Source organism: Cupressus sempervirens, chromosome 4, assembly GCF_028749045.1.
Source record: "Cupressus sempervirens isolate cs-2001-9-10 chromosome 4, ASM2874904v1, whole genome shotgun sequence".
In the NCBI taxonomy this organism is placed as follows: Eukaryota; Viridiplantae; Streptophyta; class Pinopsida; order Cupressales; family Cupressaceae; genus Cupressus; species Cupressus sempervirens.
The window spans coordinates 424282413-424309814 of record NC_143121.1 but is presented as its reverse complement, the minus strand read 5'-3'; the positions used below and the strand labels follow the sequence as shown (position 1 = coordinate 424309814).

General features: G+C 36.8%; 1 protein-coding gene across 7 annotated transcripts in view; it reads right to left on the bottom strand.

Annotated features, from left to right (window-relative positions):
- Positions 1-27402, bottom strand: part of LOC149561846 (ARM repeat superfamily protein) — a 240946-nt gene that overhangs the window by 165970 nt on the left and 47574 nt on the right. For 4 of the 7 annotated variants that reach the window (XM_089825376.1, XM_089825377.1, XM_089825378.1 and 1 more), the window contains exons 3-9: positions 12002-12145; positions 11638-11715; positions 11458-11527; positions 11202-11272; positions 10949-11112; positions 10780-10851; positions 10462-10699 (exon numbers count right to left, since the gene is read on the bottom strand). In XM_089825376.1, coding sequence (XP_089681502.1) covers positions 10462-10699; positions 10780-10851; positions 10949-11112; positions 11202-11272; positions 11458-11527; positions 11638-11715; positions 12002-12145 — 837 coding nt within the window. Of the gene's footprint in view, positions 1-10461; positions 10700-10779; positions 10852-10948; positions 11113-11201; positions 11273-11457; positions 11528-11637; positions 11716-12001; positions 12146-12529; positions 12582-27402 lie in introns of those variants that run through there. The other 3 variants (XM_089825380.1, XM_089825383.1, XM_089825382.1) reach the window with 3 other exon arrangements.

The window sequence follows — 27402 nt, the reverse complement described above, 5'->3', positions numbered from 1 at the left end:
GATATAATTAAACCTTGGAAACTGCATGTTATATTATCAAACTCATTAACAAATAAGATTCAGTTAAGTAAAAAATAATTAATTATGTTCTAGTTTGATATTAGGCAGGATTAATCTATGAAATGTTTGTACAAATACTTATTTGGATTATAAAAATATCATTTCCTACCAGCTATGACTTAACTCATATTCAACAACCTTATGACTATGTCATTATAGCATGCCAACTTCGTTTTTGACAATCTTTGCTTACTAAAGAAGTTGTCCAATGTGTGAAACAAGATAATACTTGTGTTACATCCCGTATTTTGACCTAATTTATATTTATTTATAGCTGTTGAATTGAATGGATTTTCTTTCATAATCATGTGAAAAGCGTAGTTAAATATATCCGTTGTATTCATTATGTTAACTGTTTAATGATGATGGTCGTTATCCATTGTTTGTCATATGATGATTAGCAGGTTGCTTGGTTTTGGAATTATGATTAATAATTAAATTCCTTATCGACATTAAATGTTATTATGGATTTATCATGGAACTTGTTACTATCGTGGAAAATGTTGCACGGGTGGTTGCACGAGAGGATGATGGGGAGAAGCATTGCTAAACAGTATCAACGGAATGGGATACTAGCTTAGTCCAATTATCAGGCTGACAGGTATGACCTTTAACTATCTTGGTAAGAACCTAGCAACTTGAACATCAGGATACAATTGATGGACACGCATGAGCTATTAAATACACATTATTAGTTTTTTTTTTTAATTAATTAGAAATAATGCGTACCTCAAATGACTTTTGTTTGACTTTTCCACCACATCATTGTAATATATATTTATGTACGTGCACATAGATATAGAAATAAAGGTAACACCATAATATTATTTTTATACAAGATTTTATCTAATCCATACATTTAAATACATGTACAAGAAGATAAAATAATCTTCCAACTAAAGCATGTATTTAGATATACATAATAATAGATACGACCTTGGGTAAAATATATAATATGATGCCAACTCATAAATATATCTTTGTGCAAGTAAATTAATATATTATAAATTATCCTTGATTTTTAACCTTCAAATCTTTTTCCATATTTATTCAATTTCTTGCTAGTAACCGAAATGCATATTTGACATATTATATTGGTGATCAAGAAGCCAAGCCTTTTCTTTATGAGTTACGGCTTCTTGGAAGCCATGAAGTTATCGAATACCTCTTTAAATTATGGAAGCCGTGAGAGACCAAGACGATATATACCTCTGCAATATTTCTTATGGTGGATTCCTCTAAGATCTTTTTTTTCCATTCTTTCCCTGCATAACAATTCTACCACAATAACTTCCCTTTCATTTCATATTTCCTTGCTGAAGCACATGATTAGTAATCGCACTAAGTTTGCATCCAGAGTTCTTTCCGTGAAGGGGGCTGATTGATAGCGTCCAGCCAAGACAATTATATTTCCAAATTTTACCAAGTTATGTGGTTGCCCCCATATCCCAGTGATTATAATATGTTTTACTTTCAGATACTACTGCATTTTGAAAATTACTGCAGTAAGATACAGTTCTAAAATATGACATAAATCATCTTGTTTAAATATCATCGGATAGTTCCTCTTTAGGACAGAACTTCTTATCATTAGTCAAACCCAAGTATCCATGACATGATATCATATCTTTATTACGTCATTGAATGTCAGAATCAAATGGTATTTATTCTGCAAGTCTTAAAGTTATATTTCTCAGGTCACAAAAATGTGATAAGCTGGAAACATATAATATTCTTATATTAGTTGAGGATCAACAGAAAGAACCGGTTGCTCTGAGATTCAAACACCTGGGACTCACCGGGCTGTATAGCCAAGGAAGAGGTGAAGAGGTGAGATAGAAATCTGCATTAACAAGAAATAAAAATCAGACATGACATAACAATTCTAAATTATTTTAAAAAGGAAAATCATTTAATAGCTCATGCATGTTCATACTTATTGTTCCCCTATTGTCAAGTCGAGCGATGGGGATCGAGTAATTGAACCCATCCGAAAACCTTGGCCAAGGTCGTTAAAGGCATATTTGCCATCTATGATCACTTGATGTCAGTATTGCCAATTATTCAAACATGTCTGTCCATAACTATGCGGACATTCTAAACACCAGAATGCTCAGGTGGTTGGACTAAAGGTATCCCAAGCCTAATCCCAAGGTAGGGAGGGCCTTTCTATTCAATAGATTGTGTGGCAATGAATATGGTCCGAGGTTGGGAGTTAAGCCTAAGTCAATGCTTCTCCTCTTACTGAAAGCCGAGGCTTGCACAACTAATTAAAGACTCACCAGTTACTTCTCGTATGTTCCTCTTTCTATTTCATGTTATGCATTTACTTGTATGCAAGGAAAGATAGTTAATCATTATTTCAATTGATCATCGTTACAGTTATTTCAGTTGATCGATACTACAGTTATTTCAATTGATCTTTATTATAGTTATTTCAGTTGACTGTTATTACAGTTATTTTAGTTGATCGTTACTACAGTTATTTCAGTTGATCGTTATTACAGTCATTTCAGTTGGTATTGTTATCTCAATTAATCGTTAGTAATTAAATCAGTTAATGTCTCATGAAAATGATTCAAGATATTTTGTTTCAATAGTTAGTTGAGGAAACTCTTCATATTTTAGTTCTCCTTTATTTTGTTATGAAAATTTGTTTGTTACAACTTGATTGTGAATATGAGGAGATTTACAATAGGAGATGTGTATTTTATAGATTTTGCGATTCTGATTCATCAATGGTTTATTACTTGGTTAGACATATACTCTAATATGGGTCGTGGGCTAACATCCCTCAAGGGGACTATTGATGTGAGATTTATTCACTACAGCATGCAAAATTAAACACTTAATGTTCAAAGTGAGACATCAAATATTTAGTCCTCTCTTGCTATAAGGTCGTCTGCATGCTAAAGCTTGCAAAGTAAGATTGTGAAATGACTTCAAGGTTCCTTCCAATTGTCGAAACACACTCAATAAAATAATGTGATATGTTGTTAATCACTTAGAAGACTTATGCTATTCATTCCATGGATATTAACTCTTGCACTTCTAAAGATTTAGCTTCACAATGGCCAATGAAAATATATTTGGTTTTCCAACTTCCACTTCAACTAAAATTTAAACTTGTCAAATTCAATTACTTCTAACTATGAATGCAAGAAACCATGGTCTACTTAGACTCCAATAGATCTAGTGTAATCAACAACTAAACCAGCCTAGTGCAAGCTTTTAAGGAATACACAAATGGTTTTCATATCAATAACTCATCTTCAATCCCGTCGAATGGATAAAAACTTAAGATTAAACAAAAATTAAAATGAAGTGATTTCAATTATCAACTAACCACACAAGGCACACTTACAATCAACAAGAAGCTAGTCATCCGGATTTGTTTGAGTTAAGCACGTAAACTTCCACAATTACTCTCACCCAAATAAGCTACTTCTGCTTTACATGAAGTGAAATCCTAATCTAAGTGAGCGATGCAAAGAACCATGCAATACTCCAAAATAATTATATATATCCACCATGAAGACCAACGATGAATAGAGAACAATTTTGGTAGGACTATGGCAAAAATTCTCCAACGTAACACTCCTTACAAATGATGTGAGGAAGCCTTTATATAGAGGCTCAATTATTATGAATGACCAAGATTAATCTGAAATCAACGGCCAAGATTCATCTACATAACCCCTAATTAAGGTTTCCATAACCATAGCTCAAAATATTAAATGCTCACCCAATTACAATTAAGCACCACCATGTGGGCCAATAGAAAACTTACATTGATTTTGACGGGGCAATTAGAAAATCAAATGTATAACAACTGGAATAGGTGCAATGAAATATGGACAAATGAGAAGAGAACACTCGTAGAAGAAGCCACCAACTAGCAGTCCAATGAAAAAATTCAAATACTTCCAAGAGCCAATCAGAATGAAGGCCATGTGGGCCTATGCCACTTGGCACCAAATGGACCAATCAGAGTTAGGCATTTATTTATCAAACAATGAGCAAATTTAGGACCATGTGGGCGCATGCCACCTCATCGCCTTGGGAATTGTACTCTTAATCCTCATTTTCTTTTTCACATTCAATGACCTTGGACACAATCTCATTAATCATTCCATGGGGACACTTGGCATGTCTTCATTAGTTGAAGATATGGCTGCCACCTCAGCACACTGATCTAGAAACTTGATAAATGCCCCTTGTTTTCTAATGAGAAATTATTGTCAAGCCTTCAATTGTGATGGATCATCTTTTCAATTGCTTCATCTTCTTGAAATTTCCTCATCTTCTTTACCTTTTGTATGTCTTTGAATGGTTCTTGTCTTGAATCTATCCTTCTTGTGATGGCTTGAAATCTTGATGATAGCTTGATCTATAGTTTGCTGAAGTATGAAACCATTCATGCTGTAGCTTTCTTGAAATCCCTGTCAGCTCCTCCATTCTTAGCTTTTTGGCTTTTGTCTTTGGATTTTGGGCTCTTAGCTCCAGCGATGTTCAGCCTGCTAAACATACTTTCACAACATTGAATGTACCAAGAGAATCTTACCATAATTGGGGAACCTTGCTGATGATGAAAAAAAATACCATTATTATAGGTCTGCAAAGGAGTTGGTCTTTTAGACGTTGTGAAATTTTGATTTTCAGCACTTATGTTCAATGGATTTCTATCCTCTTCTGCATAGATGGCCAAATCTGATGATTCACCACTTACAGGCCTAAATTTGCATCCAAAATGATAACTTGCCGCCCTCCCATAATGTTTTGATTTTCTTGAATTTTGAAACCTTGACTTCAATGAGAAATTCAGGGACTCGGGATTCAAATCTGAGGTTTTGTACACTTGAAGAATCTGATATGCCCACATTAATGATACACCAGCCTTCTTATACAATGATTTTCTTGAAATCACAGTGTTAACAGCCCAGACTTGATGAACAGGGGCTGTGAATAGGCTTGATTTGATGATTCTTCGATGTCCCAACTCAATCCACTGTCATGCCAAAATTCAAGTCCCCAACCCAGGTCTGCAAGTAATTTGTTTCTCAGGGAGGTTTGCTTTCTTCAATCAAGAGTATATTCCACAGCTCTAGATGGATCCAACCCTGTAGAAACCTCAGCTTAGTCTCCAAATCTTGCACTTAGTCTCCAGGCTTGAGTTGCCAAGATGTAATCCCTGCCCCTTATAAACTTGATCTGCCCTGCAAAAAGTTTGGAAAAACCTCTTTGAAGAGAGAGAATAGCATCTTTATATAGAAATTGCCACTTTGCTTAATTTTCTCCTTGCAACGCTACAGAAATTTAATCATTATCATCAGAGATTTAATAGCTTCTTCCATTTGAATTGGATCTGTAGCTCCTTATTAAATCTGGGCCTCAGTCATCTCAAACTTCAAATTTGGACCCCATAATGGACCGAACTTTTCTATGTGGGTATCTCATTATTAAATTTAGGCATCTTGTGGTTAAACTCAAGGCAAGTTGCTGCCACGTCTGATATCTCGCCTCAAAATTTGTAAGGCCTTGCTTTAAATATTCACCCATATGTCTGATCTGAAATCTTTTGTGGCTAAGTGAGGCCTTTATTTATTTAAGATATGGCTGTACATTTATTAAAAGTTAAATTTAAAGCAACATGTCATCCTAACGTCCAGATTTAGGACCTTACCTTCAGATTTTGTGCCCACATCCTATGAAATTGGGGCCCTAATGAGCCACACGCTATGAATAAAGGCCTGATTTAAGTGTGCCCCAGCCTGATTTAGAAGCCAAAAGCCAATTTATACATGGACACACATTAGCCTATAAGCCTGGACCTTTAGACCACACATTTGGCAATAGGGTTAAGCTCTAAGTCCAACTTCACTTGAATCTAGGCCTTGTCAATTAAATTTGAGGCCACACACTGGAATTAGGGCCTTGGTTTATTAAATACTGAGGCCCACGTTGCTTATTCAAGCCCTGATTTTCAATTCCAAAGGTACAGGCTGTTTTCTAGGGCTTGACTCATTCAGATATAGGTCTGAGTCTTGGCGATTACACCTAGATTTAGCCCCAGCGTTCGTAATTAAGCCCACACATTATTTTCTAAGGCTGCCTGCCTAGAACTTTGAGCCCAATTGCATTAATAAGGCCACAAGCTACTTGTTAAGGGCCTGCACTTTGAACTTAGAGACCTGACTTTCAAATTTAAATGGCCCACACTTCAGATATAGGTCCTGCTCTGAGATTTGGTCATCTTCTTGGGCTTCATGTGCTTGTGGAATTCGCCCATGCCTTGGGTTTGGTCATCTTGCTCAAATTCGAAACAGACTTGTCTTTGGGCAAACACTTAATGCATGAGTGGATTTCGCCCATGACTTGGGCACAACCTCCATAACATTAATTGAAATTTGCTAAGTGCTTGGGCCTGAACTTGAACTTGACTTGGATTTTGATCATGTGTTGGGAAAATACTTCATGATGCCCATCAGAATTTGACTTGCACTAGGGCTTGAGCATATAAGTGCAAAACAGAATACGCACATGTGTTGGACTTGAGCTCATTAGGCTGACCAGAATTTGTCAAGGCCTTGAGCTTGACTTGATCATCTCCAAAAACTGTTTACAATAGAATTGTTTCACCCTTTACCCACACCTTATGTATTCTATGTTCTTCAATTATTCTTCTTTGTTCTCAATTTCATTCTTTTGTTCCTTGCACGTGGTATTGATCTAAAATTTGATGCCTTTGATAGTGATTGGATCAAGTTGGAAAGCCACTAGCTCTCTCTTCCAAAGGCTCAAGGACTACAAGTTGTCTAAGGATTCAAACCTTCATGTTTCAATTGAAAGCACTCGCTCTCCTCAAGATATCCCCTTTCCTGAATTGGGTTTCTAATGATTTACAAGACTTCTCCAAAATCTCAAAACCTTACCAATCTAATCTAAAGCTCACACCTGATGATTGCCAAAATGAAAAGAGGGCGTTGTTAGACCAGCTATGGATATCTTTTATAACTTTAAAACATGCATTTGTGATTAAACTAAAAAGCAAACATAATAGTAAATCAATACAACTCATAACACTATTATTTGTTAACTAGGGAAACCCTGGCCAATAGAAAACACCGGTGGGGATTGTACCCACAAAATGATCCACTAATCAAAAGTATCTTGTGAAAGATATTGACCCTATTAGGAGTCTATTACATCTGTATAGTGTCTCAGCCCTTGTTAGAGTACTAGGCCTTATTAGAAGCCTCAACCTTGTTCAAAGTTGTTATTACAATTACAAAATGTATGCAAGATTAGCCCACTACCCAAACATGCAATATACAATAAAATTTTGTACACAAAAGGTATAGATGCAAAAACCTCTTGCCAATGCTAATATCTTCAATATCTGATTTGACCTTTGTAGCTCACTATACAATCTTCACATATACCTACTCTTGTTGCTCTTAACATCAAATTCGCATCATAAAACAATAGCATTTCAATGTCATAGACATAACACAACTTCGCATTTGAAGTTTTGTCCTTTATACCAAGAACTATTGTTTTGTCGGCCTTCATATCTTCACACGTGTCCCAAAATTAAAAATCATACTTTTCTCACTTAGGGTTAACATCTAGGATGTCATGCCTAATTGGTTAAGTAATTGTTTTGCTAAACAAAACAATTCCAACTTAAAATATCTCTTTCCTTATCTTTGTCATGTTCTGCCTATGCATCCCTATTACTAGTAAAACCTTAATATCTTCATGCGTACTTCTCATCAAGACTCGTGCTCTCGCATGCAAGATTCTTATAATATGTTCTTGCTTCCCTCAGCTGCACACGTGCCAATTCATAGTGTATCAACTTTGCAAGCCAAAACAGTGTATGTGTTAACAGTTAAACTTTGTGATACTTAGACAATTTTCTAAGTTAACCGAAAACTATATCTCCAAGATATAACAACTTTATACAAGTGATATGTTACCATAAATGACAACCTCTATTGTTGCAAATCTGATATGCTATCACATTGTTTCCATATCTAGGTCTTGACTGATAGATCTATAATCTACAATCTCTAGCAATATGTCCAAAGTTGTTGCACTTATAACACATAACTCCACTTCTCATGACATTACTTACTCCAGTAGGTCTACTAGTTGCAGGGTTAGTACCTTGATACATATTGTTATTAGATCTAGGTTTCCTACATTCACTAGCTCTATGTCCATAAGCATAACAATTATAACAATAACCAGAGATAGGGTTAGTATACTTACCTGTACAATCCTTCATATGACCAAATTCATTGCATGCACAACATTTTCTAGCAAATTTCCTACTTACTCATTTAGGTGGTTCAGATTATTTAGGTACATTTTCAGATTGATTAGACTCAACCTTGTTCAGATTTTCTTGTTGTTGTTTAGGTTATTGGATCACAAGATCAGGTTCTTCTGTAACATCAGATTTGTTTGATGATTCTCCTTCATAGTATGCATGAACAATCTTATCATAAGGTCTTTGTGCCACGATCTGCTCATCAAGCTTTTCACTACTTGAATACAACTTCTCAAGATGTTACTTTGTCTGTGTAAGTTCTCCTTTCACAATGGTATTGGACTTCTGAAGTTTTGAATATTATAGCTTTCAAGATTCATGTTCAGATGTCACCTTGGTAAGTTTGGATTTCAGGTCTGCATTCTCAGATCTTAAATCTGATTCAATCTTCTTGTCATCATCCTTCAAACTCAATTTCAAGTTTGTAATCTCTAGCTCATGCTTCAGGGTCTCATTCTATTTCTTAAGCCTTGAGACTTCATCACTATCCTTGATCTGATCATTAGACTCTTTCTTGGATAATATTAATTTCTCTCATATAACAACAGAATTATATATATAAATTATATCACATATATAATTATATATAAGTTTGTCCAACAGAAGCTACCAAACATCAACAGTCGCACAACTTTACATCTAAATTTCTGTCCTTTATACCAAGAAATATTGTTCTGTCGGCCTTCATATCTTCAAACATGTCCCAAAATTCAAAATCATGCTTTTCTCACTTAGGGTTAACAGCTTGGATGTCGTCCCTAATTGGTTAAGTAATTGTTTTGCTAAACAAAACAATTCCTTAACTTAATATATATCTTTCTCTGTCTTGTTTTGCATGTGCATACCTGTTACTAGTAAAACCTTAATATCTCCGTCAGTATTGCTCATCAAGACTCACGCTCTCATATGCAGGATCCCTATAGCCTGTTCTTGCTTCCCTCAACTACGCACATGCCAATTCGCAGTCTATCAACTTCGCAAGCCAAAACAGTGTTTGTGCTGACAGTTAAACTCTATGATACTTAGATAATTTTCAAAGATATCAACCCAAAACTGTATATCCAAGATATGCTGACTTTATACAAGTGATATGTTGCCATAAATGACAACCTCAATTAATTTTTGTAGTCTCCTCTTAGCCAAATTGGCAACAGATGTCCCCATCTATAATGGGATGATGATGTTAACAAGTCACAATAGGATGTATCCCTGGGGAGCACGAAAAAAGGTATATCATAAGAGGCATTTAGTGACTTGTCCATAAAGCCAATATCATTGTTAAAGAAGTTTAATAAACTTTAAGCCAAAGTTTCATAAACATTAAGCCAAGTAACTAGCCATAAAATAGTAATTAGTAAAAAGCTACTTTGTAAAATCAATTTACACATAATACTGTCTCAGTTAGTAAACTCACTGAATGATTGATTGACAAGTGTTCCATAATCTTAAAACTGAAACTTTGTAGATTCCCACGTGACTTTATAAAAGTCACTAAATTCCATCTATACCAAGAGATTTGATCAGCCCTTGCCAAAAGAGACTTCAGCAATTACTCAATGGTGAGTGTGCCATCCCTACCTCCAATAGATTACTTCCTTGTGTAAAAAAGCAAGATACTGAAAATGAGTTATTCCCTTTCAGTTTTGAGTTGGATTTTTTACTCTATGTCCCTGGATGCCATGTTTTTTAGTGTTCAAAATGTCATTGCACTGTAAGTGTATAGTAAATTCCTTAAAAAGGTTATGTCTGTTATGCATGTATTCAAACTGTCTTTACAGAGATCTCCTTAAAGATAAACATTCAAATACACTTGATAAGCAACTGAGATTAGACAGATACATCAATGTCATATTTGTATTATTATGTTAGAATTGTTTTTATGTTTATATTATTTTCAAAAAAGGACAGGATTTTAGGTAGTGGACAACAGATGCATGTTAGCTGCATGAACAGAAAATGATTTTCAGAATTCTCCAACATCTATAGTAGAATAATCAGTTCCTCAGATTTGTGAATAGAATAGACGTAAGACTTTTAGCTTTTGGCATGTTGAAAACGCTTACCTTTGATAGATAGAAGGAAAGCCTTCCTTCGTGTCCAGCAATGCACTGCAAGTTATTACACCCTAAAACAACCATAGTTTGGCATATGCATTCAGCAAATTCAACTTCACTGTCATTTAAATAACTGATTCCCGGAGCTGAGTAGTCCAAAAAATCTCTTGCAGATTCCATAAAAATATCAAAGATAGAAGTCATGGTTGAATCAAAATCAAAAAGAGTTTCATCAGATGGCCTTCGCCTGGAACACAAGAACCCAAATCAGTCTCAAACGAGTTTATCTCCACCAGTAACAAGAATAAGGCAAATGTCCTAGCATACCTTGAAGCAATCAGCTTAAAAAATTCACAAGCAATGAGACGAAATTCATTATAGCGCAAAAGATGTCCACATCTGTAAAATAGGGAATGCACATGCTTAGATTCACAGTACCATAGGATTGCCACTAGAAGTATATGGAACTGGAATTGGCAATACTGTTAAAGCTTACACTTCTGTCAGATGAGAACTCCCTAGAAGTGGGATAGGGGCCCATTCTGCATATGCATTTACAGCATTAAGAGCTGCAGTAACTGTAGCAGCATTCTGTTTGGCAACATCCATTTGCTTTTGCACCACAGCTTTCTCTGTTTCTTCAAAATAATAATGAAGCAACTGTTTGAAAAAACAAATCTTCCTATCATTTTCAGAGATTATAAATTGAACTATTCTACTATTAGAGTAACGAATCTATTTACTCTTACCATATGTAATTGAGAGAAAATCTGTGGCAAGGAAAGTGTTAGACTGCGAAGTAACTGCCTCCGCCAATCTCCTATGGAAGGCAAAGTGCAAACAAACAAGCAATTGAAAGTGAAATTGTGTAAAAATAAAATGTTAAGTGTTCAAATTACATATTTTTCCTTAAGCAAAAGTGACTATAAAGTACATCACTAGAAATGCAAAAGTGGTTAGCTAGGACAAGCAATAACAACATGTAAACATTCTGTGCATAAGAACCTTCTAAATCTTCATTGTGCACAGTTATGTCCTCTGGAAGCCACCTTAGCACCATAGCCACCATTTCTGCCTAGACAGTGGCACCAAATCCCTCTCTGAGTATTATTGCATACATACTTTTTAAGAAAAATTGCAGAAAATTTTAGGTAGCACTGATAACAAATGTTGCAAGAGGCGTACATGTATTGGACTCTTGTCACTTAAAGAAAAAACATGGTATAATAAGTTTTCACATAAAGGAAGTTCTCTTCTTGCAACCTACACACCACAGACAAGGATTTATTATTATGACTACATATATCAGCACAGCTCCCCCTCTTTCTCTGTTTATGAAAAGCAGAGAACAACAGAAGCATGGCAAGAATAGCACCAGATTGAAAATTAAGACTGTTTAACACCATCTTAAATGTTTGAACAACTAAAATGATTGGTCTATTCATAAAGCAAGTCAATAACAAAAAACAATTAATCCAATCAAACCTCTAAAGTGATTGGACTATTAATAATGCAAGTCAATTACAAACAACAATTAATCCAATCAAACCTCAGCAACAAGTGCTGCAGTCTGGCTCTTCAATGCCCATAGTTCATGAGGTTTTGCTACCTCACTAACCATGGCAACTACCATCTGAACAAACTGCTGCCTTTCTTCACTGCAGAGCTCCTCCCATCGCAACCGCACCAAATGCTGCAGTAAAATATTAAACATAAGCCAAGATAAAGGAGAGGCAATGTTAAGCAAAATAACCAGAGGCAAAGAGACACTATCAAGATCCAAAACCTTCTAGAGAGTGCTTTTCATGTTAGATTTTGTAATATACTTGCATGATCACAAATAAAGAGTGTTTGATAACACAAACAATAATATATTAATATCTAATCATTTATACACAATCATAATAAAAAATTAAGCATGTTATGATAAGAGAGTATTTATATAAGAGGTCATGCGCTAGCGACCCTTGTATTCATTTCAGTATTAGTGATGTTACAGTATATTCAAATGCAGGCTATTGCAATCAATTTACATGCTTACAATCTTCGATTTTAAATGTTCTTATTGGGTCAATACCTTTTGTTTATTCCAGGCTGGTGTCTATTTACTTTCTTCCTACAAGTCAGGCCTGCATTTGTTGAAGACTGAACATTAAAAAATAGGGAAGCCAAAAATTTCCAATAATATACTATGCTCATTTCTACAAAAATTGTTCACATCCTCTATCAAATTGTTATATATACATGTAAAATATTTTCCATTTAAGTCTTTTATTTTGGAACTATGTAGCTACAAATCATTAACAAATTGGTTGTTCATGAAGCTTAAATTTGGTCTACATCTTGTCCTCCATATAGGCATCACCACTGCAGTTGGACAGTTAAAAACGTGAACACATGGCTTCTAAAAATGAATGAGGCCTATAGCAAAATTAGAGACACAGTCAAACAGAGGAGAAAACAGAGGATATTGACAGGCTTACAAGGTCATAAATAAAATACTCCCAGGGAAGAAGATTCTGAAATTGAAGATACTTAATTAAGGCAACTCCTCTCCTTCACACAAGCGAAAACATATCCTTGTCTAGTTCATAGGAAGTCGGGAGAGGGGAAAGGGGAGAGGTTGAACCCAGTTAAATACTTACAGCTGTAAAAATTTCTCAAAACATTGCAGGACAAGTGCAAAGTGTTATAATTGGCTTCATTGAAATAAATGTCCCCACTCATCTGCTCGCTTCTTTTAGCTATGTTAATAATGCTAAGCCTATTCCATTTGTGTCCCCATAGGTTAAGGAAATTTTGATAAGGGGACGAGCCCTCTTTTTCAGTCATGAGCGTGGGGCCAGTAGTTTCCTGACAAAGCATGTGGAGTGTAATTAGAAGTTTTCATTGATTAGAAATCCAATTTAGAAAGAAAGCGACACTCTGCTTTTAGGAGAAGCTGTTAATTTGTTATAAAGGAGACACTTGAATGAAAAGATTTATGTTTTTGATCAACTATTATTATTTTCTTGCTCTCCAAATCAGAATAGTGTGCATTCTCAGGATGCAATGAAAGGAGACTAACTGATTTCTATTATGATTTTCTGGAATGTAACTCAATTCCTTTGTTTTTATAAATTTTCCAAATTTTATGACCTTGGATTTGGATCATACAATTGCTCTGAACAGTAGTATAGTTGAACAGAATTCATATAGTAATATGAATTGATTAAAATTATTGTTTGCACAAAGAAAACCAGAAAAGAACAATATTGAAGGAACCTGATATTAGAATATAACAGTAGGATGCCCTGGGGAAAAGCACGTTTCAAAGACCACTGTGTCAGGTGGAATCGAACAATGGATGCAGGCAGTAAGAAAGCTTCTCCCAATCACCACGTGATCTTCAATGGAGACACCATTGGTTTGTTTGCAGGTCCGACTCCTTTTCCACGGTTTGCACCCCAATTTCCCTTTCAAATCTGAACGCAGCCTCTGAATATCGCTCACGGCCAGGAGCAGATTGCTAGACGACTTGCACTTGCGGCCCACTTCTGCCAATCAGTCAATACGGCACCAAAATTATTCTGGAGACAGGAATTTATGCTGAACTCAGCCCTCAGATCACAATCGGCCCTTCTCTACCTCCAAACTCGTTTTTCCAATTCGCGGATGGCCAATAACTGAAATATGTCCTCTCCTATTTGGTACAAATCATTAATAATCTCCAGAGACAGCAAGCAACAGTAGGAGACTATACCAAATTGCTATACAACAGCAGCAATTCACAGAATCGACCTTCAGACCAATTCTTCAGAATTTCAAAAAAACCCTCACCAGACAATCAAGAGTTAAAAAATATCATCCAGATGCTCTCTCCTCAACAAAAAGCCACATTTATAATACTAATTGAGCCATCCAGCTTCACTCTCACACTTTCTGCTTAAAAGGCAATTTTATAAAATAAAGTTATGACACTTTATAATATAAAGTACCATGCTTATAAAAAGTGAGAATTAAAAAAATAAATAATTATTAAGCCAACAAGCTAACTGATAAAATACTTTAATAAAGAAATTCCAGAGAGAGATCAAGTATCCAGAACCAGAGAGCCATCTTGCCAGAACTGCTTGATCCAAAAAGAGCAACTGACCCTGAGTGACTTACTAAAAATAGTAAGTCCAAAAATAGCAATCTCACGACAAAGACCCCCTAAACCAGACATCAGCTCACGAGGGTCACCATAATCAGCTGACAAACCCACACTCCGGAGACCTGCTAAATCAGGGACATTAATGCAAGCCCTAGAGGAGGCTTCAATTCTGGACAAAACCCCAGAAGTTCCATCTCGTAGCATGACCATTAGTTCATTTTGTTACCAGCAACTCATAATATTGCTTCACTGATAAATTTGATAGGAACTGGATGTATTTATCAGTATACAGCCACAGAGGGTCTCATAGAAGCTGCATCCTAGCTATATTGGTATAACAAATCGGTGATCTGGGTTAATTTCTACTCACAAAGAGAGATGTGGTATGACTGTTGCAAACAGCTAATGCTTCTGCTGTTCTTTTTGATAGTCAATCTCTTATAAACCTGTAAAACTCTATTCTAAGCAAATATATGAAATGGAACGCTCTATCTGAGTAATGGAATTAATATTTGTATGCTTCATGTAGCTTACTAATAATGTTATGATTGAGAAATACTTCTGAGTGCTTTGTACGAATAACGGTAGTTTAATCATTTCAATGGTAACAGAGCTACAGCTCCTGCCAGTCTGAGGGGTTGCATGTTACTTTTTTTAAGTTGCATGTTGGATTGTGCATTTGCATATTGCTTCAATCAATTGCATGTCAAATTAAAGTGGTCCTATGCTCTCAAGAGGGATAAGATCATATAGATACTTCACCAGAAGTAGAACTGATCAACAGTCAGAAGCATTTGAAGAACAGAATCCCTGGGTTAATCAAGGCAATGGCGGAACAGAGACAATGGAGGATATGGCCAACTGAACCATCAGGATATTAAGGCACAAGTGACACAACAGTAACAACAGATGATGCAATTTTTTATGTAATCTCAGCAATAGCGTCTTGCTCAAAATGGAAACATAAGGGTCCAACAATTGCATGCACAAAAAATCAGGATGGGGACAGAAGTGATGCTGGGAATGAACATCACATTAGGACAGCCTCGTACACTGTTAGGACAGTAGACACCACATCTGATCGACCTCTTAGACCTGTTTTCTTTCCCAACATACCATAAGAAATTATCGGTGCAGAAGATGAATATATGCAACTACTACCTGATGTAAGGTAGCTAATGAACTTAAATCAGTTCATGAATTGGTGTAAAGACAGCTAGAAACCATATGGAAAGGCAAGACAGGAGATCTGAGGGCTAGTTAGACAAGGCACACAGCCTATAGAACAAACTAACTATACCAAACTTTAACGGAGCTAGGGAGATATCAGAGAGATCATGGGTTCATAAGTTGGACACATTCTTGGCACTTAAACCCAGGGAAGAGGATATAGCAATACAGTTTGCTACCATGCACCTAGAGGGAGTAGCATATGATTGGTGGCAGGATGTATCCCAAGACCACGCCATGGTACATTCCTAGAAACAGTTATTTAGGAGGCTAGTTACTCACTTGAACCAAATAGACAAAGAGGAACTGACCCAACTTAGGCAGGTAGGACATCTGGAGACTTACATAAATGAGCTTCAAAAACTTTTCCTAATGATTCCAGATATGGCACAAAAAAGAATCACAATGCTTTTAGTAGAAGGCCCAAGTGACAAATTAAAAGGTTTGGTTAAGGCTCATAGGCCAGGTTCTTTGGAAGGTACTACTGGGTTGGCCATGGACTTGGCAGTCATACCTTCTTGTCGGCCACAGAAGAAAGATTTTAACTCGTGGAAAACTGATGAGAGAAAATTTAATTAGCGAAAAAAACATGAGTTCCAATAAGCAAAAGGTCATACCTTTACAAGCTAAACAGAAATCCAGAAATGAACTAAGAAGGTGGAAATTATATTTCTCTTGCAAAGAACCATGGGAACCGGGTCATCACTACCTTGGCAAAGGCAAGATACATTTGATTGAAGTCCATTGCAATAATGAGAACCAATATGAGCAGGATGACAGCACTATTAAGGACATTGCACAGGAGGTACAACCACAACAAATTGAGTTGGAAGAGACTACTGTAATGTCCCCTTTTTGGGACATTAGAAATATTGAAGTCTTATTTTATATAATGTTAAAATTGACTCTGGGACATAGACTCAAATTATTAAAAGGTCAATTTAATGTTATAAAGAGGGCATAAGGTAAAGGAGGAATAAGACGAAATATTAGAGGGAAGTTGAAGAGTCACAAAGGAATAGGACAAAAGCCAAAGGGAGTCGAAGAGTCTTAGTTTATGTATTAAAAGGGGAAAGAGGCTCATTGTTGGGGAGGCATGATTTTATGATTCAATTCAGTTTTCTCTCTTGTGAGAGTTTTCAGAAAGCTGAAGCTTTCTGCTAGCCTGAGGACATAGCCCCTCATGCTGGTAGACAGTGGATGCAAACCCATTGTCCAGGGAGACATCAGTTCGGGTGTTCATTCGCACTTACATGTTCTTATTTTAGTATTCCAATCTGACTGTTAATCTGTATTTAAGATTGGGTTTTTGTGTTGGTTATTGTATTGTTGTTGTATAATGCAATAACGTGTTTATGGAGTTGTATGGAAGTTTTTTGGTTTTATCATTGTGGGTCTAATCCATTTCTATATGCCTGAAATCCTGAATATTATTCTGAAAGGAACTGGTTATTAACTTGTGGAGAATCTTTTGGTTTAATCATCATATTGTATTCCATTTGCCTATATCTGAGTTTGAATATTATAATTAAGAAGAAGTTGGTTAAACATCTGTGGGATTTGTACTGCATTTGATTGTGTTGGAATACATCTGCACAGTTTTAATTCTGAATATATTGTTGAAAGAGAAATTTAGTAAATATCCGATTAGGGATATTTCAGTGGTATCAAAGCTAGTCTTCTTGCCAGCCTGTGAAGTTATAATAGAGTCGTGTATCCTGCCATCCTGAAGGGTCAAATTTGCATACCAGAGTTTTAGCAAAGGTAGATCTTCAAAAAAGCTTATAAAAAAAAAATCCTTGTGTTGCCTTGAAGGTTCTTAAACAATTAAAGAAGCTTACTAAGGTTAAGTATTAATATATTCCTTGTCTGAGATTTTACATTGAATATTGCTCTCTGAACTTTAAGAGCCTTGATTCATTAAGGAATGCTTGGCGGACCTTATCAAATTTTGTTTTATAAAACTCCATCTAAGTTTTGGGCTTTCTTTTTAATATTGTTAAACAGGCTTCATACTTGGATTCGACATTTTCCTAGAGTAAACTTTACTGCTAGTGACCTTTGTTCATTTCTGTGGATGGAGAAACAGTTTACTGTTTAGGGAATTCTGAATGCTATAGATGAATAATTTGTGGGAAACTACCCACAACTCTCCAGACTCATAGGAAGTGAAACATGTACAAGAAGAGCAAACACTAGCAGTTCAATCGGCCACACATCATGGTCAAGCAGTGCTTATAGGAATGTTAATACAGGTTAAGCCATACCATTCAATATTCTACAAAAATTGATATCTCACAAAAGGTCAATAGATGACAAAAGGATATTCTGTCTAGCAAATGGAGATGCTTTCGAGATAAGAAATTTGGTCTGCTTTATATAACATAAAATAGTCTGAAGCACGTATTCTTTCTTCCTTTATCATGGAGGGCCTATTGGATACCATTACATTTGCAAACAAGTCTGGAAATTTCCATGTCCAAGCAAGCAAACGGACACCAAAATTGGAATCGAAGGCGTGATTAGTGATTTCAAAAGTTTCTGCAGAACAATATTGAGATGACAGCATCCGTAACAGTGGTTATCGGCATTTAAAATGACTAAAGGAAGTTGAGCTCCGGCCTTAAGTGACATGAAAACTCTTTTTGGTTGCCGTAAAGGAGAGAAACAGTATCGTGAGTGAAAATATATGTCAAAAACCCAGGAACGAAGAGATTCATTATTGCTAATATCCAAAGTACGAGTAGCCACATCAAACAATGGTCAGTAATTGAGACAGGTGCCCGCAAAATTGTAACAATGTCATTGTTCTGTGCTTCATGAGGATTATTACTAGGTGTATAATTGATCGTCAGTAGTGGGAAAAAAGGTCTGTTATATACCCCAATATAAATTGCCACCTAGCCAAACGATTGGTGGATGATTCTCCAAATTCCAACATTCACTGTAAATATTTGGCAATGGTCAAGAAACGGTTTATTATTTGTGGAGTTGTAGTCAGTTTGCATCGCTGTGAAGTTTTCGAAGAAGTGAAGTCAGGCTCCTTCACACCTACATTGTCAGAACGCAATAGTTGATGGGTGGAGTAACGACAACAGATTAATATTTGTCGAGGGCAATTTAAAAGAATTGGTTTATAACTTTGGGCAACATGGCATCATTGATACCCATCTGCAGCTTTTGCAAATCTAGACGTAACGGTTGAGCATCAGGATTGATAGGACGAGCACAGTGTGGATAGGATAATTTGTTGAATGTTGTTCCCTGTCGTCACATTGCAAGAAACCATAAGGCAAGACTGACTCGAGTCAGAGTACACTGCAACATTGTTATGGAGTTTGAAAATCAAAGCGGGTGTCCCTGCAGAACGTGAACCTCAAAATCTTCATTCACAAGAACATTCACGAGCGGAAGTCTATACAAGTAGCGGTTAGATGTTACCTTTGTACAACATCAAGGACAGAGGCTAAGAACACTCGAAGGTGGTGTGACAGAGGTCTTCCTACAGCCGAAGTAAGAACATTCGATCCTCAACAAAGGCCCTACAGTTGGTGAAAATCGGGTCTGTACACTTCTCAGCAATGATTTATAACAAATTGTATCTGTGCTTTGTTATATCTTTCCAAATGGTTGCGAGTTGAAGCTGAGCTGTCAACAGTTGTAGTTTGAAGTCTTCTTTCCACAAAGGGCTGGAGACTCTTGAGGAGACAGTGAGCGGTGAAAATCTTACGATTAGGATACCAACAACGTGTAATCGACTAAGGAGAAAGATTGAAGTTTGTTAATTGTCATCAGTACAAAATCGCAAGCAGTTGGAAACGTATGCTCTTCCACCAAACTGAACACAATTCCTGTACGGCCCACAGGTCAAAGGTGTTGTAATCTTGCACAACCTGAAGATTGGTAAAAGATCATCACAATCATCTTAGGCATAGCATATATGTGTGATGAATATCTCAGAGCTTATTAAGTTCCCTCTATACAAGGAAGGTTTGGTTATTATCTTGAGTGACACACTATGTAATCAAAAGACGTTGTGATTGGGTATTACCGCAATGTGGGTCTAGATTTTGAGGAAGAGATAAACACCATTACACTTGATCATGTTCTGCAACAGACAACGTTGGGAAGAAGGATACAACTAACCAACAGAGGAGTGCTAGTACAAGGTAATAGGAGAGTACAAATACACCAGCAGTGACAAAGCAGTTGTGTGCAAATACTCTAAGTTTGGAGACCAACGGTCTATTGGCAATTGCGTATTGATAAGTTCATCATTATTCAAAAATCGTTGCAAAAACAAATGACCAATGTCAATCTACAAAACTTAGAGGCTCAAGAACATCAAGGCAATTCTGGGACAGAATATAGTTGTTTGTCAGACTCACAGTAACAGGGTAACAACATTCAACAATGGGAAAAGATTTGAACAAAATCTTGAAAGGTACTATGAAACTACAAGAACACTTAACCCAGAATTCAAACTCCGTTATAAGAGCAGAAATACTCGACATTGATGGAGAGTATAAAGAACTTCCTCCTCGAATTCAGAATGATTTATCATTCAATGATTACTTGGATTTTCATCTAGAGCAGCAAAGTAAGACTGAGATGGAAAAGAGGAAGTATTCGGAATCAGTTCAGGATCTTCTTTCAAGGGTCTAGGGCAAAAATGTGTACAAGAAATTTTCAAAAAATCATGATCAGCGAATAGAGCTTCATGAAAAAGAAGAGCAATCAACTACCCATTGTTTTACAGCCTTCTAGCAACCATGTAGAAGATGTTACACAGGGTGCAAGCTTTTATGTTGGTGAATTGGAGATTAGTATTGACAAACAAGCTTATGAGGACGATTGCACACGAGGTAATAGCAAATTGAAATTTTTTTAGGATGAACCATATATTTCCTACACCCATGACAGGAATTCAAAGGAACAATCCAAGATGACACTACAAGACGTTGAGTTGTATCAACATGATAATGAAATGCATGCATTTAGAGACCAGCTAAGGGTTAACAAAGAAATGGTTGTGGCATCTTTGGTACCTTATGACAACACTCACAAGATGGTCGAGGACCTCTACAGGAGGGTTCAAACGGGAGTAGAAGAAGAATGGCTTGTTTCTGATTTGCAAGTGATCAAAACAGCTCTTGAAACTATGAAATCAAAATATTTGAATTTGCTTTCCGACAAGGATAACATTCTTAGGATTGCTGAAACACATGTTGATCAACTATATAAAGAAAGGAATGAGATTAAGGAGCTCAATAGAGAGTTTAAGGAAACACAGGAGGCATTAAATGATGCTCGGATTTCCCTTCAGGAAGCAGAAAATCAGATTAGGATCACAAATCACTCTAGGGAACATGAAGGCAAGGTGAGGCAAGAGTTTTTCAAAGAAGTCATTGTTGAGCTTGATAGCATCCAGCAAACTTATGACTTGGATGGTTGTCCTAAAAGATCAAGTACCAAAGTTTTAGATCACATTCAGCTTATCGATAACCCCATGTTTGAAGTAGATGCTGATTGAATTTCCGATAATCCCCTTTTTGAAATAAATGAGGACTCTCCTTTTGATTATCATGAAGAAGATGATTCTAATTTTAGGATGTGGAGTCCTGGTACGATTCCTAGCAATGAATATGGGTCACAAGATGGAACTGGTGTTTTGACTATGGTTGTGCATCATTGGATCAGTCCACATAGGGTTCCTGATTTCACACTATACAAGAGTTGGTTGAATTATATACATCAGCCTTTGGATAGTTTTTTGTTTAGCATTGAGGAGAGTTATGTGTTGATCATAGGGAATGCTCCTTCAGCTTCATTCTTATTCATAGTACCTATGTACCCAGAGGTTATCCAAATTGATGATCACAGTATGGTATTTGATACGCCCAAGGTGTTGCTTTCAGTTTTTGAGGGGCTTGTGTATTTCATCATCTATTTTGGTTGGGTCATCACAATCTACTGGGTTATGCATAGTTCACTAATACATCTCTGTCTTGTCATATCGACTGGTTATGACAACAAGGTTTGGGATCCAGGTGTTGATCATATGTATTTTTGGCTTGTTGAGGACCCTGTTGTGATTCTACTCAGTTTGAAATTGGATGCAGTGGTGACCAAAGTTGTACAATATATAGGTGCAGCGTTTTTTCATAGAGTTATATGGGATCCAGGGATCCAGTTGATGGAAGGATCGCAGAGGGGCTCCTTGTTTCGCAGTATGGTCAGATTTGTGTTTTGTTTGGACTGCAAGGCTTCCTACAAACTCTTATGAGATCCTGGAACTAATTGCTTGAGGACAAGCATTTTCAAGGAGGAGAGATTTGTAATGTCTCCTTTTTAGGACGTTAGAAATATTGAAGTCTTATTTTATATAATATTAAAATTGACTCTCAGACATATATTCAAATTATTAAAAGGTCAATTTAATGTTATAAAGAGGGCAAAAGGTCAAGGAGGAATAAGACAAAATATTAGAGAGAAGTTGAAGAGTCACAAGGGAATAGGACGAAAGCCAAAGGGGAGTCGAAGAGTCTTAGTTTGTGCATTAAAAGGGGAAAGAGGCTCATTGTTGGGGAGACTTGATTTTATGATTCAGTTCAGTTTTCTCTCTTGCGAGAGTTTTCAAAAAGCTTCAGCTTTCAGCTAGTTTGAAGACGTAGCACCTCATGCTGGCAAACAATGGACGCACACCCATTGTCCCGAGAGACATCAGTTCAAGTGTTCATTCGCGCTTACAGGTTTTTATTCTAGTATTCCAATCTGACTGTTAATCTGTATTTAAGATTTGCATTTTTGTGATGGTTATTGTATTGTTGTTGTATAATGCAATAACGTGTTTACAAAGTTGTATGGAAGTTTTCTGGTTTTATCATCGTGGGTTTGTAATGCATTTTTATATGCCTGAAATCCTGAATATTATTCTAAAAGAAACTGGTCATTAACTTGTGGAGGATCTTTTGGTTTAATCATCGTATTGTATTCCATTTGCCTATATCTGAGTTTGAATATTATAATTAAGAAGAAGCTGGTTAAACATCTATGGGATTTGTACTCGATTCGATTGTGTTGGAATACATCTGCAAAGTTTTAGTTCTGAATATATTGTTGAAAGAGAAATTTAGTAAATATCCGGTTAGGGATATTTCAACTATAGTTAGAGAATCCACACATTGCAACTTTATCAGGAATACCTCGTAGCTGCCCTTTCTGGCTGAAAGGTGTCCTTAAGGGACAACAAATGGTTTGTTTAGTGGACAGTGGAGCTACCTATAATTTTATCAATGATGGCCTAGTTGTGAAGCAAAGCTTCAAGCTAAGTTCCCAAGATGCAATGTCATAGTTGTGGATTGTTTTCCATTGAGTTGCACCAGAATGATTCCCTAGTTGAGCATACAAATTGGAGACTACACCTTAGTAGGTGACTTTTATGCTTGGTATGATAATGTGCATGCCAATTTGGCTGTCAAAAAGTTAGAGTCATCTGAGAGATATATGTAGGACTTCAAGCATATGCAGTTGAAATTATAATAGAGGGGAAAAAGATTGTACTCAAGGCTATGGTAGATGGTGGTTCTCGAGCTATTTCAGCTAGGCAGGTAGAGGCCTTATTCAAACATGATAATGTGGAGTGGGCAGCCCAATGTTTTGTATCTCGAAAAACCTTGTCCAACAGTGAAACAAAGTATCATATTGATGTCTCGTCAATGCTAGATTAATATAGTGCAATATTTGGAGATCTTCCTTCTGAAAGGTCACTTGATCATGGGTCTGAACATAACCATCGCTCGCATAATTTCAAGCAGGAAATCGAAAAAACCATCAAGGAACTACTGAAAGTGGGTCATATACATCCTACCTCCTACCTTTTTGCTTCATAGGTTGCGTTGGTAAAGAAGGATAGGACACAACGCATGTGTATAGACTGCATGGCCTTGAACAAGAAGACCATAAAGAATAGGTACCTCATTCCCAGAATCGAGGAGCTTCTAGATGAGTTAAACAAGGCCATGTATTTTGCTAAAATTGATCTTCGTTCAGCCTATCATCAAACTAATTTCCAAGAAGAAGATATACAGATGACGATTTTTTGTTGTCACTACGGGCATTTTGAGTTCCTTGTAATGCAATTTAGACTCACAAATGCACCAATGGCATTTCAGTCTTGGATGAACCACATATTATGTGAACAATTGAGGAAATACAATTTGATCTTCTTTGATGACATATTGATATACAGCAAAAGTTGGAATGCTCCTTTGAAATATCCGAATGCAGTTTTGAGTATCACGGAGGCACAATCCCTATTTGCAAAGGCTTCCAAATGTGAGTTCAGAATTACTGAGATTCTTTATTTGGGACATGTTATTACTGTTGATGGTGTTAAAGTACACCAAGAAAAAATACAGGCAATCTTGGACTGGCCACCTCCCAAAAACATATCAGAATAGAGAGGTTTCTTGGGTTTGTGTTGTTACTATAGGAGGTTTATGTTAGGGTTTTCATAGTTGGTATTTCCCTTGAAAAATCTTACAAAAAAGAGCATTTCAATGGCCTAATGAAGCACATCTGACATTTGAAAAACTCAAGGGGCCCATGAGCACATGCCCAGTGCTAACATTACCTAACTTCACATAGCCATTTGTTGTAGAGTGTGGCTTCTTTGATGACATATTGATATACAGAAAAAGTTGGAATGATCATTTGAAACATCCAAATGCAGTTTTGAGCATCACGGAGACACAATCCCTATTTGCACAGGCTTCCAAATGTGAGTTCGGAATGACTGAGATTCTTTATTTGGGACATGTGACTAGAGTTGATGGTGTTGAAGTACACCAAGAAAAGATACAGGCAATCTTGGATTCACCACCTCCCAAAAACATATCAGAATTGAGAGGTTTCTTGGGTTTGTATTGTTACTATAGGAGGTTTATGTCAGGGTTTTCACAGTTGGTATTTCCCTTGAAAAATCTTACAAAAAAGGGAGCATTTCAACGGCCTAATGAAGCACATCTGACATTTGAAAAACTCAAGGAGGTCATGGGCATATTCCCAGTGCTAACATTACCTAACTTCACATAGCCATTTATTGTAGAGTGTGATGAATCAAGTCAGGGAATTGGTGCAGTTCTGATACAAAACAAGCACCCTATTACATTTGAGAGTCGGGAACTCAAAGATCCAGAGAGATTATACACCACCTATGACAAAGATATGCTATCATGCATGTGCTAACAAAGTTTGTATTGTATCTTGTGGGTGCAAAATTTGTTTTCAGGCCTGATAATAATAGTCTTAAGTGTTTCCTAGAAGAGAAATATCTCAATGAACAGAAACAAAATTGGGTAAGATTCATGCATATGATGTTGATGTGAAATTTATCAGAGGTAAAAAGAATATTGTTGCTGATTACCTTTCCAGGAAACCTACCCTCTACTTTCTAACTGAGAATTCAGCTAATTGGAAATCTCAATTGCAGGTCCAATAGACCAAAAACACTTTTCCTTGTGATTTGGTTGGTGGACGACTGCAGGAAGATAGGTCTTCCGTAATAGATGTGGTGATTTGCTATAAAAACAGAATTTTCCTTGTACTAGGATCCAAATTAAAGAACAAGATTATGAGGGCATTACATGATATTCCCCTTGCAGGATACCCAAGGTTCTTCAAAACCTATCGTCAAGCGCATGAGAGTCTCTCTCAGAAGGGTCTTAAAGATGATGTGCTACAACATGTCAGTGAATGTTTGACTTGACAGTAGAACAAGTCAGAACACACCTATCATACAGGTCTTCTTTAGCCATTGCCTATAACGAAACAAAAATGGGAAGGAATATCCATGATTTCATTACAGGACTTCCACGAATTCAGGAGGACTCTTATTTGTGGTTGTAGACAGAGTAATTAATACTCCCATTGCTTTGCAATTACTATAGATTATTAAGCACTTTAGGAGGCAGATTTTTTTTTCACAGAAGTGGTCAACTTACATGGTCTGCCTAGGACTTGTATCAATTTATTATTGATCGGGACAACAGATTAATTAGTCTGTTTTGGCAGGAATTGTTCTGATAGGTGGGAATAGAATTGACTCCAAGCACCGGCTACCATCAGCAAATGGAATGCCACACCGGAATTATAAACAAATTAATAGAGGACTACCTTAGACCTTAGAAACTATGTTTCAGGCAGCAGTGTGCTTGGTTAGATGGCTTTACATGGGTGAGTATAGTTATAATACTACTATTAATATGTGAATTGGCATGTCACCATGCATGGCCTTGTACGGATATGGCACCTTGTCTTTTGTAGATTTGGCATTTGATGACAGTAAGGTTCCTCATGAAAATGACGCAATTCAGGATTATCAGGATATTCTCAAGACTTTGAAATATAGAATTCAACATGCCCAGAATCAGCACAAAATGTATGCAAACAGGCATAGAGTTGACAGGAAGCTTGAGGTTCAGGATTTGGCATTCTTGTGCCTACAGTCTTTTATGGGCCCCAAAGGATACTGAGAAGAGTAGGGGAAAACATATGAATTAGAGCAGCCAGAAGGTAGTAAGATTCTTTATGTCTTTCATGTTTCTTGCCTCAGTAAGCCATTAGGGCAGCATGTAGTTGCATCTCCAAAACTACCTCCAACTGACGAGGAAGGGAATTTGGCATTCGTCCCTAAAGCAGTTGGTGATTGAAGGGAGAGAAAGTTGAGGAATTAAATTATCCAGAAATATCTGACTAAATGGAAGGAATTGCTTGTTGACGATGCAACATGGGAAGGCAAAGGGATTCGATAGCATCCTAATCTACATTCCACCAGGTAGACCACCAGACAGAGGTATTGAGCACATCATTGAGTTAGAGGAGGGGGCTAAGCCCATCATGATTACACCTTACAGGCATCCGAAGAGGTTGAAGGATGAAATTGAGAAAACCATAAAGGAGTTACTTGCTATGGGCCACATTAGACCAAGTAAGTCTCCTTTTGCTTCTTCAGTGGTGTTAGTAAAGAAGAAGGATGGGACATTGAGGATGTGCATTGATTACAGAGTGCTTAATAGGAAGACGATTAAAAACAGATACCCCATTCCCAAGATCGATGAGTTGATAGATGAGCTTCATGGAGCTTGCTTCTTCTCAAAGATAGATTTGAGATCAGGTTATCACCAGATCAGAGTTAGAGAGCAAGATATCGAGAAGACAGCCTTTAGATGTCATTGTGGCCATTTTGAGTTTGTAGTTATGCCATTTGGGCTAACTAATGCACCTGCTACTTTTCAGGCAACAATGAATAGGGTTTTCCATCCTCAGTTGAGGAGATTTGTACTTGTCTTCTTCGATGATATCTTGGTATATAGTAGATCTTGGGAGGAGCACTTGGTTCACCTGGACACAGTGCTGGGTATATTGGACAGAGAATCCTTGTATGCAAAGGAGTCGAAGTGTGATTTGGGCATGACAGAGTTGTTGTACTTGGGTCACATCATCAGTGCAGAGGGCGTGTGCATGGATCCTGAAAAGATTCATGCCATTGTGGAGTGGCCTTCACCGGTGAACCTTACACAGTT